The 11,461-nt window shown below is 40.0% G+C and overlaps 2 protein-coding genes across 4 annotated transcripts; one reads left to right on the top strand and one right to left on the bottom strand.

Moving 5' to 3' along the window:
* Positions 1-330: 330 nt before the first annotated feature.
* pop5 (POP5 homolog, ribonuclease P/MRP subunit) lies at positions 331-4,117 on the bottom strand. Of its 3 annotated transcripts, XM_063489844.1 has the most exons (6): positions 4,100-4,117; positions 3,664-3,752; positions 3,444-3,586; positions 3,018-3,167; positions 1,154-1,237; positions 331-900 (listed from the first exon to the last, which is right to left on the bottom strand). In XM_063489844.1, exons 2-6 carry the CDS (start codon positions 3,681-3,683, stop codon positions 791-793), a joined length of 507 nt encoding a protein of 168 aa, XP_063345914.1. In that variant the 5' UTR covers positions 3,684-3,752; positions 4,100-4,117; the 3' UTR covers positions 331-790. The 3 variants fall into 3 exon arrangements, with proteins under 3 accessions (XP_063345914.1, XP_063345913.1, XP_063345915.1); XM_063489843.1 differs by lacking the exon at positions 4,100-4,117 and having other exon boundaries at positions 3,664-3,793; XM_063489845.1 differs by lacking the exons at positions 3,018-3,167; positions 4,100-4,117 and having other exon boundaries at positions 3,664-3,793.
* Positions 4,069-10,043, top strand: unc119.1 (unc-119 homolog 1). The gene is made up of 5 exons (XM_063489842.1): positions 4,069-4,406; positions 6,858-6,971; positions 7,477-7,585; positions 7,674-7,846; positions 7,933-10,043. Exons 1-5 carry the CDS (start codon positions 4,172-4,174, stop codon positions 8,043-8,045), a joined length of 744 nt encoding a protein of 247 aa, XP_063345912.1. The 5' UTR covers positions 4,069-4,171; the 3' UTR covers positions 8,046-10,043.
* Positions 10,044-11,461: the final 1,418 nt, after the last annotated feature.

Here is an 11,461-nt window from a genome sequence, read left to right as displayed (position 1 = left end):
TTAACCTAGACAGCTGATGGCCATCATTGTGATACCCGATCTCTTCCACTGCAGTTTTTAGTTTTGTTAACCCAGCTAATGCAAAGCAAGCCTGGCTGTGTTGAACTTTTGTAGTATATCTTTCTGGACGTCACTAACCAGTGGGTGATGTCATGATTTACATACAGCCTGCTGTATGTATCTGTATCCATAATTTTGTATACATACTACAGAAAATCTTTCTATATAATGAATGGTATATTCTTAATAAGATTATGAAAGTGCCTATTTGATTGCCTATATGACCTACATGGTCTACGTGAGCATGTGAAGTAAAAAAGTGTTGGGACAGCATCACAAACACAGTATCTTCAAAGCGTGGCTTTAATTTACAAATATTATGACAGAAAAAGGAACCAATACAAATAAAATACACAAAATTAAATGTCTGACTCTTCAGAAGGAGAGCATAGTACTATGTCGCACTGTGTAAATGCTGTTTTATTTAACTATCTAACTTATGATCATGTGATCAAACACATGACTTTGCTGATGAAAGACACTCAGACAGTCCATCAGACCACTCTGCAACCCCAAGTTATCCATGTAAACTGTCCCTCCAGTGCAGAGAATAATCTAAAGAAGGAGGTGGAGGGGTTAAAAGTAACAAAAGCACTGAGAACCTGCTACAAGGTATTCTTGCAGTTGTGGATGCATTTCTTCAAATGCTTCATACAGATTTCTCTTTCAGTCACAACAAAAAACAAGCACAACCAGGCATCCTACTTGAACCTGAGCACATGCGGTCAAGTCACTCCTCTTCTTCCTCTTCCTCCTCACTCTCTGAATCCTCTTCAAATGCTTCCTTGCTTTCTGTTAGGGAACAGCTTAGAATGGCTGTGCGAACCTGCTGTTTTTCTTCTGCAAATGAAAAGAGGAGAACTCAGTCAAATTGCATTTTTCTTTGTTCACTTTGTGTTTGTTGTCCCAAGATCAAATGTTTGTTGTCTTCAGTGAACTACAAGATCTACAACTGAAGAGCTTGATCACATCCTATATAATTTAAGATGAAAGTTAAAATGTAGAACATTACAACTTTATGAGGATATTAGTGTAGTGTTAAGAAACACACTGACCAAAACTGCAAAATTTAGTGTTCAAATCAATTCTTTACCTTCGCTTTTACATTTAGGAAGCATTCGATGGAGCTGCTGGGTGTTGTATCGGATCAGAAACTTCTGACATGTTCTAATTGTCCCTGAAACAAACAAAAAAACCCACCTTAAATTATATGTAGTTAAAATGTATGGTTCTGTGCAAAAGTCTTGAGCAACCCCTAATTTCTTTCTATTTTCCTTCCAGGGAGCCAGACCTCCTTATAATTGTTTAAAATTGTCTTGAGCAATAATTTTCCAGGCTTTCTGAAGGTCTTTCAAAGTTTTTTGTTGTTGGCTTTTCTTGGTTGCTTTTTTCACTTATTGTTAATTCAGTCTTTCTACCTGACCATTTTCAGAGCAATGCTTATTTGTTTCTTAACCCTCTTAACACTGACTGATGATTCATTCAAGTATAAAAAAAAAAAGCACTTGTGGTGGGGCGTGGTCTGCGGGGCCGTGCGGACGCACCTGCATGGCATCCGCAATCATGCCTGTCGAGTTAAAACATGGGGAATTGGGGTTTGTTGTGAGTTTTTGTGGTGTGATGCATGTACGGCTGACAGCCGAGAGCTGCAGCTGGAATCAATAAAATGGCTCAAAACTGTGATCTCTGGACCCGCCGTGTCTCATTCATACCACAGCACTTAACTCAAGGTATGCACCAGTGGCATACACATAAAAGTTAACTCAGCAAAGAACCAGTTTTAAACTGTACATAATTTGCTTCCCCTTCTTCTGTTTAATCTATGAAAAAATACCAAAGATAACACAGTGTGACGGGTGGAAAATAGTATTCTTTCCACTAACAAGACGATTCCCAAAGAGTTGTAAGATGGAAACTTGGTATATCTCAGCATGGTCTGCAGTCCATTGTTAAAAAAATTGAGAAAACTGGAGAAGTGGATGACAAAAGAGGAAGTGGCACACCTAAAAGACTATCGACAGCAGATGAACTATCTGCAGTATATGAAAGTCATGTCCTTAAGAAATAGTAAAAAAAATCCAGCAAAGACCTCACACAGAATCTGAAAGATGCATCTGAACCTTCAGCTGATGCACCTACTGTTCACTGCTTCATTAGAAATGATCTAAGTGGAGGAGTGGTTGTCAAGAAGCCGTTCTTAAGGAAGGGAAACAACCAGAAGTCTGTCAACTTACACACAAACTGAAAGTCAGTGGCAACAGGTCTTATGGAGTGATGAATCAAACGATTTTTTTCCCCAAACTGTCTTCAATAAGTACAGAGGAGGTTAGGAGAGGGGTACAACAGTGAGTGTCTACAGCCATCTGTAAAACATGATGGAGGCTCTGTCGTGGTTTGTGGTGTGAGGGATCTTCTGAACACAGGAGATTAAGCATTAGATTTTGATAAACCACGTAATACCATCTGGAAAGTGTCTTCCTCGTGATCAACGATCTCAAACACATTGCCCGTGCAGTAAAAGCATGCCTGGATTTAAAAACAAAAAACAAAAAAAACAAGTCATGGACTGACCTCCAGTCAACATCATTGAAGCAGTGTAGGATCACCTTGACAAAGAAGGGAAAAAAAGGCAGCCAACAACCAAAGAACAGCTTTGGATGTGCTTGAAGAAGCCTGGAGAACTATTTCTGAAGACTACTTAATGAAATGACATTAGATAGTTCAGACTGTGTTGAATAATAAAGGTGGTCAAACCCTGTATTGATTTTCAAACTCATTTGTCTGTTTTTGCCTTATATACAGTATTTAAATTTATGATTGCATACGTGTCAATAAATCAGTGTAACTATTTCAGATTTTTCCAGCAATATATGAAGAAATGATGAGTGGCTCAACACCTTTGCACAGTACTGTGTGTATTTTTCACTCTGAAATATTAGTTTACAGTTTTTTCTTACCTCCTACATGCAAACAGTTTAAAAAGCAGGGAATTTTTTGCCCACGAGTTTCAATACTGGTAATGAAAGGCAATGCAGACCACAGGAGTTTGTAACACCTTTTGGGAAAACGTAGAAATACTATTCCAGTGTGAGCGTTCAGATATTTAACTAAAAGGGGAAAAAAAAGACAAAAAATGAAAAGTCAAACGACATTCCAGCAACATTAGCGCGATGTCAATAAGAGTGTCGTCACCCCAGAAGCCAAAGGGCTGGGACTATTATTATTTCGTTTAATTTTACTTGACCAGCTTCCACAGGCAAACATTACGAACAGCTATATCCACTTTAAAATTAACTTTAGTGCTGATGCGTATTTGAACAACTTTCACTGGTATTTTCAAGTGTTGGCGCTTGATCCTTGGAAAGTATCTAAACACTTCTTACCACAAAATCTAATGCTACACATAGCGGCCCCATAGTCCCCATGTGTGCGGGCTACCGCTGCCTTCACTGCCACCATAATTGCTCGGTCGTCGAGCAGCAACAGCTGGCTCCTGTCCGACACGTTGACTTCGCATAGTAAATACCTGCCGGCAGAATATGTAGCGTCAGAAACTAGGAGCACACACGCTAGAGGAAACAGTATACGAACAGCACATTTTACCTCGACTTCAGCCGCACCATCGCTGCTTTACTCTACTTCCGTCGGAACTTCCGTCAACAAAACTCGGACAAGCGCACTAGCGCCACACGCTGGAAAGAAGTATGTAATGTATATTCGACACTTACATGGGGGCAGCACGGATTTACAGATACCAGTCCAACAACACATCCGAACAAAAAAATTAAAGGGTAATATATTTCAAAAGCGGAAGAATTGGTAGATAGGTGGCTTTCAGAAAAGATAAAACGGTCAACAAATCAGATCACTCATGTGTGTTAGAAGCTAAACAACGCAAACAGCTCATAAGGAAACGGAAAGGCCCGGGAATTAAACCATTCACACCCCTGGGGTAACTATGACAACCTCCATCGATCTTAGCCAATCACAACCTCGCGTTACCATCTCCCTAACACGTTTCACGCCATCTTGAGATTACCTCCTAGTTTGTTAAGTCGCTCCCGAATTCATAGGCTCCGCTCCCCGTTTCATTGTTACCGCGGTGTCCGAAATGAACGGTTCCCGAAACAAATCGTTACAAACAGTCAGCAAGGGCCCGAAGGACGCAGACACCGGCACGGAGAGCAATCACAGGGACAAAAAGAGTGGCGGAGGAATGCTGAAGAAGCTGAAGTCGAGGCGCAGCCAAACGGAGAAGTGGCCTGTGGTCACAGAGGATGAACTCCGGGCTCTAGGAAGAGATATTACCCCGGACCATGTCCTCGGGCTCCGGGCTGTTACGGAAGGTAATGTTATGGCAACTTAAAGTTGCGCATTGCTAAAAGCGGCGAAATTGCGTCGCCTATCTAGCTACGCACTATGCTAGTTGTGGCTAGCGTTAAGAAAAGAAGTTTGAGAGCAGTCGACCAAAGGGTACAATTTGTAAATGTGTTCATAAGGGAAATACTACATGTGTTACTTTGGTGATTCAGCGAGCACATTGTTCATTGGGGTTTTGGCGAAACTGTTTGCAAGGGTGCAAGTAGGACTTTGGAGCCCCAAAGCGAGCATTGTTTAGGGCATCCCCATGCTGGCTTGGGGAGGTCAAACAGCTAAAAGCCTGTTATTATCTTAACAACTTGTTTTAGTAATTGTGTTTGGCAGATACATGTACAGTTATGTTTCTTGTAATTTCTTCCCAACTGGAGGTGTAGTGACGGAACTTTTATTTTTAGAATCTTCTATTCACCCACGTTTATTAAGTAAGTTATTATAAAGCACACAGTTTCGGTTCCGACACGGCTGTTAATGAATGATCAGTTGAACCTTTGTGTTTTGGTTTTAGTTTATTATGTGTAAAGTATACACAATTGGATGATTTCATATCAAGAAAACAAAAACAAAGTCCAGAGAAAACAATGGGAAGTGTAATTACAATGCTTTGGCTTTATGTACAGTATGTAAAAACGATATGAAATAATCTTAAATTCTACATATAATGTAGATACTGTACCTGAACAGCAGTAGGTAGAAGTTTACATTTCTCGGGATGTACTCCTTTTTCACAAAAAGGAGAATCTTACTGAATACATTCAGCTTGGGTTACCTGCCTTGATTTTTAAAAAAGAAAATTAAGACAAGGCTTCATTAGAACATAAGGAGACAACTCGATCTCTGAGAGGAGCATTTCCTACATTCATGCAGTTTGTTGTTTTGAACAAACTTGTGAAATTATGTATTGATGTGCTTTTTTTTTGTTTGTCTGTGCAGTTGTTCCACACACTGTAATGCTGTGATATTTTACATTAGTCCTTACTACCGGCTTCCTAAACATAAGGATTCCTCTCTCAGGTCACGTCTTATTTGGAACAAATTCTGAATGTTATCGTGCCTGTTGTGTGTTCATCAGTATAATGGACCAATGATTAATGAGTAATTCATTTGGATTGCTGGCTTCTTTCATTTTCTCCCCTAACCATCATCACCTTCACCCGTGTAGTAACCTGCTTGAACCCTATCCCATGGTTTGTCATCGGACACCCACTTGACTACAGCAGCAGCTAGTGACTAATGAACTAAGTTGTTTTTTTTGGCTTTTTTCTCGCCCAGACAACAATGACATTACTTCTGCTCTATCTCACTGCCATTGTTTGAACACTAGAACCTTTTTCTATAGCATTAGTCACCATTACTGCAGTTTGCAGGAGCCAGAGCAACAGATACTGAAAGCCTGACTGCTCCTTAAGTGCTGTCTCAGTTCTCTAAGTAAAGGTCAGTCTTTGTGCTCCAAACAGTTATGTGACTTTCACAAAGTTGTTATATTGAGGTTTTTCAGATGCGCAACCACATGTCGTTAACGTGTTCACTATTTTGGATGTGTGACACTCATGGTGAAAATACAGACTCCAGTCATGATGAGAAAAATTTGTATTCCCTGATCTGTTGCTGGAGGTTGGTGGTAGTAGCTGAGTAAGTAATTACTAAAGCCCCAGTCACACATACCAAGAGATTGGTCATTGAGGCCTTGCAAGCAACGGTCGGATTCTCTCTGAGCTGTAGTAAAACTGAAAAAAGTGCAATCCAAATTACCTTTAGAGCCACAGCTTTTACTTTGAAATCCAATCGTCTCCATTTCCATTTGCGTCATACTTTTACTACTGCTTTGCTAGTAGTTTGCAAGTGTTTGCAGACAAATATGAAAAGACATCAGGCAGCTATGGCAGTCTGCTAGCAAGCAAAGCAATCACTAGGAGGTTTTTGGTGCAGCACCTTCTTTGCATCCAATTTAGCAAACAGAGCTTGCAATCACATCCAATGAGGTGGATAAATCTCTTAAAATGTGAACATGACATCAAATGAGAAACCTCAATACAGAAGAATTTAAATAAAGGGACCTCTATTTTCTAGTAGTTGCTTGCTTCCTGTCGGGTAACTATCTGATGTCTAAGATCACAAACAGTGATAACACTAATCTTAATTCTAGGCAATGAGAATGTGCTTTTTTTCTCATTAAATTTTTCACCAAATCTTGGCAATCAGCAATCAAATACAATAACCATTCAAACGGTCACACATCAAAAACTATTTACATTTTCTTTCTCCAAAAGTCTGTTTTGCCTTGTTCCAGAGAGGAGTAAAGTTAACATCAGTGTTACTAAACACGATCACTTTGACTGCAGAGGGTTAAACCCCCTCACATCTACTGTATAAGTTGATTGTCTTGGCTTAGCTTGCTTTTTTTTCCTTCCACATTCCAGACTATCTTTGCAGACCTGAAGATAATATCTACAACATTGACTTCACACGTTTCAAAATCAGAGATCTTGAGACAGGAACAGTGCTCTTTGAAATCGCCAAACCTCCTAACAGCGGTAAGTGATACACTCAAAATTTGCCTGCATGTTACCAAGCTTAAAATTCTTTAAAAATATAGAATAGACCTGAATGAATAACAGAAATGATCATACATCCATGCAAACATGTTAAAGCTGTTTAGTTATCATGCATTTAAAAAGATGAATTGTCACCAAGCACGAGAGCTGCAGCCCAGCTGGGCGGGTGTGCTGTGTATTGGTATCTTTTTATCTCAAATGTAAATCTATCAAAACACATGAAGTCTAAAAAGAAGGACCCACGATTAAGCACTATTGCTTCCCTTTTTTACTAGTAACGCACCCTCTGCATGTATTTAGATTTTTTTGTTTGTTTCTTTAACATGCCGATTTGATTTGACGCCACCATCTCAAACTGTGCTCATTCAGTTGTATCAGAACCTTTTGATGGATGATCATAACTTTAAAAGAGACACCCTATGTATATTTCAAGCACTACAGTAAAGCATGTATGCCAGTCAGCTGAATTAGTCTTCTGTATCAGGACCCGTGGAGAGTGAAGAGGAGGGTGGCGATCCAGACACGAGTGCAGGGCGTTTTGTCAGATACCAGTTTACACCAGCCTTCCTAAAACTCCGCACGGTTGGTGCGACGTGAGTAAATGGACTACAACGGTGTGACTGCATCACGATCAGCCTCGGGTGTCTTTTTTGTTTCTTAATTTGTCTCTTTTCCCTGCAGAGTGGAGTTCACAGTGGGTGACCGACCCATTAACAGCTTCCGTATGATTGAGCGGCATTACTTCCAGGGACGCCTTCTGAAGAATTTTGACTTTGACTTCGGGTTTTGCATTCCTAACAGCTGCAACACATGTGAACACATTTACGAGTTCCCGCAGCTTCCTGACGACCTCAGTAAGTTCTGCTCCTTTTTGTTCATATTACCAGATCTGTATATATCTTTATTTCTTAATTGATGGTGTGCCCTTCTCCTTTTCCAGTTCGTCAAATGGTGGCACACCCTTATGAGACCAGATCAGACAGTTTCTACTTTGTGGATAATAAACTCATCATGCACAACAAAGCAGACTATGCCTACAATGGTGGTCTGTAATACCTGAAAGGGGGGGGGGGTGTTTAAAAAGGATGCAGTAGCTCCCAGGAGACCGATTTTCTGGATTGTGCCCCTCAATAAAGGGGGCAGAGACAGAAGTATTCACTCTTTATCGGAATAAAGCACCATAGTTTAAAAAAAGGAACAGAAACAGGAAAAAACCCAACCATATCTGCCTTCATATGAAATCATGGAGCAATTCATCAGTACCGAACAGAGCTCAGTTTCTGGGACTCCGAGAGAATGTTTAATTCAGTATTTCGCTGTTATATCTGACTGAAACCTTTCTGTTCTCCTTTTCGATTGTCATACATGTGTAATGTAACTGCTTGAACACTTTTGCCTTAATTTCCTGCTGTCTCTGCTGGAAAGGGACAATTTTGAGTAACACATCTATAGTGGCAATGTCTGTAGACTACGTTAGTTGTTTTTCATTTAATTACAGATGTAATAAGTTTGTTTATTTTTGAGCTGAACTACCTTTTGCAAGTGACAATTGTGTTTCCTTTATGGAAAAACGAGCATTATGTAGGTGATTCGGTCTTGTTTTATTAATAGATGTAGCATTAGTATTTGTTTGAGTTTGATTCTTCCTCAGATGTGAGTTGAGAGCAGTTGCTACTGTTTGTCAGATATTTAAGCTTGGTGTCCGTTTTATGAAGTACAAGATGACCAGTTTCTTCTTTGGTAGAATATCCCTTAATTCGAAAATGGTCTTCTCCCTTTTCCTGTTTTGTTTTTGTTGGTTGGTTGGTTTAAAAAAAAAAAAAAAAAAAATTCCAGGTGTGATGGTCATTCTGCTACAATCGGTTAGATTGTTATAACAAAAGTTTTCCCATGTCTTTGTTCTATGAAAACTCTGGGATAGATCTAGTTACTAGACTTTAAATGTTTTTCTTTTATGTGCCGTCCATGTTTAGAAGTGTTTTTCTGACTTCTTTGTACAATTGCATAGTTCTTTCATCCTTTGTTTATTTGTCACAGCAGTGCTGTGAATCCCACTCTTTAGCAGCTGAGTTTGGTCAAACATGTGGTATACCTATTGAACTGGGAGTATGTTCTTCTCCTTTGAGATTGCCTTCTCAGTTTACTAATGAAATACCACAGTAGCACACAACTTGACAGTACAGAGGGAGGTAACTTGGTAGTTGGATCTATTTTTAATGAGGCACTAGGGTAGATGCAGTCATTGACCTGTTTGACCGATGATACTGGTGACTGTGCAAATTTTAACCCATCTGTATACGAATCATGTCTTTTTCAAATTTTACACCAGTTTTCCAGTGTGCACAATTTCATGTGATGCCAGTCCTGCTAGAAGGAATACCTACTTACTGTGATGCTCTGAATTGCATTGTGCTGAAAAGATGTCTGTAATTTATTCAAAACGTCAGCAGTTAAGAGTTTGAAATTGGGCTCCACTTGCAGAGTGATTTCCAGGCGAAACGTGGATATCGCTTCATAGTTGGGTTTTGTTTGAATTTAGGTTACTGAAATGAACACCTGCAAGGCAGGAGATAGTAATGAAACCTTGCAAATGGTTGTTTAAAGTGTATTTGTTAATGTGCATTTCAGTCATGCATACACACATCTTCCTACTGTACTGTTATTGACTCTATGTGCCTTGAATCCTTTTTTTTTTTTTTTTCACCTTTAATGTGTCTTTCAAGTCTCCTTTTCCTGTCCACTCGTGGCAGTAAGCTGAAGGGATGTAAAATTGCCTCCTGCTGTTCTTTTCTGTATTCTTGTAGCATTACCTTCTATAAAACATCATGAATACAGTGAGGAAGAGTCAGTGACAACATATTATGCAGTCCGTTAATACCCACAACAAATGGGATATCACATTAGGCACCCTTTTGTCAACTATGCCCTTTTTTTTCTATGTTGGACTTCATGGACTATTTCTGTCACCTGTTGCATGGTCACCAGTTTTTATATTGGCTAATTTTGCAAATGTTTGTCTTATCCAATTTGTTGTAAATAAAAAATAAAAAAAAAGGGTGATTGAATGAGATGGAAAGTACTTTATTTATCCTATGTTTTGGAAATTCTTTAAAATTAATATTTTAATAATATCTGACAGATGTCTCTCTGCCAGACAGATGTGTTACAAGAGATCATAACATGTGGTGGGAAAGTTTAACTGTTTCTGTCCTCTTGGCAGCAGAGCTGAATCAGTCTGTTAGAGAAAGTGCCCGTGCTCCAGTAGGTCAGATGCTAAGCCCATCACCATCTCTCTGGTTTTATTCACATTCAGGAGACATTTACTCCCAGACAGTGTTGGGGAGTAACGGAATACATGTACCGCCGTTACGTATTTAGAATACAAAATATGAGTAACTGTATTCCGTTACAGTTACCGTTTAAAAAGGTGGTATTCAGAATACAGTTACTTTGTTGAAATAAATGGATTACACGGCGGTACTTTCCTGTTTCATATTGTCGCGGGTCAGGACTGTTTGGGTTTGTCTGACAGCTACGCTCTGTTGTTCCAGGCGGCAGCGTTACGGTTGCCATGGTTACAGGGTGACGCTCTCTCTCTCTGCGTGTTTCCTGGGTGAGAGAGCGCTTTGTTGTTGTTGTTGTTGTGCTAAGCTAAAAGGCAGAATGCTACAGGCATGGCCCTAAAGAATGTAGCCTCATGGGCAGTGTAGTTCGTGCTGCAGCGAGAATGGATTACCATACACGTTATGTGTCTGTGAGCGAGGGAGGGAGAGAAAGGAAAAGTCCGAGCTGTCACGGAGCAAAAACGGGAGCTGGAAGCATGTAAATATAATAATAACCACTGCAGCCAAGAAGAGTGCCTGACGAGCCCATTTGTAAGTAAGCTATTAAGACTCAACTGTACACTGTGTTCGTGTTTTCCTCCGGAAAAAATAAGTTCCGTTGGAGCAGCCTTTCGACGCCTCTCTCTGTCTCTCGCTAGCAAAGTTGACCCAGACAACAAAGTAAAGCTAGTTTTCAGCTACGAGCCCGACACGGAACCCGACGTATTAGCCAGAGGTCCCTTTACTACGGTTCGGAGCCGCGGACCTTCAGTAACAGTAATAAATCACAGCAATAGTACATTCACGTAGTTGTAAACAGCATGATAATATATTAAGTAATCCAAAGTATTCAGAATACGTTACCCTCATTGAGTAACGTAACGGAATACGTTACAGAATACATTTTGGGGCATGTATTCGGTATTCTGTAATGGAATACATTTTAAAAGTAACCTTCCCAACACTGCTCCCAGATCACTCTATGAAATCATCAAGTAGTGCTCTGTACTACTCCCCCCTGCTGCCATCACTACTAGCGCTAAACACTGCACAGTCTTTGTAGGTGGCATCACACAGGGTTGTACTGAAAGTCTGAAATATGAGCGATGACAAAGTCCTCTGTGGAGCTCCTATACTGCACATCAC

This window comes from Pelmatolapia mariae, linkage group LG12 (assembly GCF_036321145.2).
Source record: "Pelmatolapia mariae isolate MD_Pm_ZW linkage group LG12, Pm_UMD_F_2, whole genome shotgun sequence".
Lineage (NCBI taxonomy): Eukaryota > Metazoa > Chordata > Actinopteri > Cichliformes > Cichlidae > Pelmatolapia > Pelmatolapia mariae.
The sequence above is the reverse complement of the archived record's forward strand: the minus strand, read 5'-3'. Positions and strand labels throughout refer to the sequence as shown.

Coding starts and splice junctions, on each gene's coding strand:
- unc119.1 (XM_063489842.1), top strand. CDS start 4,172: ATGAACGGTTCCCGAAACAAATCGTTACAAACAGTCAGCAAGGGCCCG. Junction 4,407..6,857: donor GCTCCGGGCTGTTACGGAAG/GTAATGTTATGG, acceptor TCCACATTCCAG/ACTATCTTTGCAGACCTGAA. Junction 7,847..7,932: donor GCAGCTTCCTGACGACCTCA/GTAAGTTCTGCT, acceptor CTCCTTTTCCAG/TTCGTCAAATGGTGGCACAC.
- pop5 (XM_063489844.1), bottom strand. CDS start 3,683: ATGGTGCGGCTGAAGTCGAG. Junction 3,168..3,443: donor GTGTAGCATTAGATTTTGTG/GTAAGAAGTGTT, acceptor TTCCCCTTTTAG/TTAAATATCTGAACGCTCAC. Junction 1,238..3,017: donor AAACTGTTTGCATGTAGGAG/GTAAGAAAAAAC, acceptor TGTTTGTTTCAG/GGACAATTAGAACATGTCAG.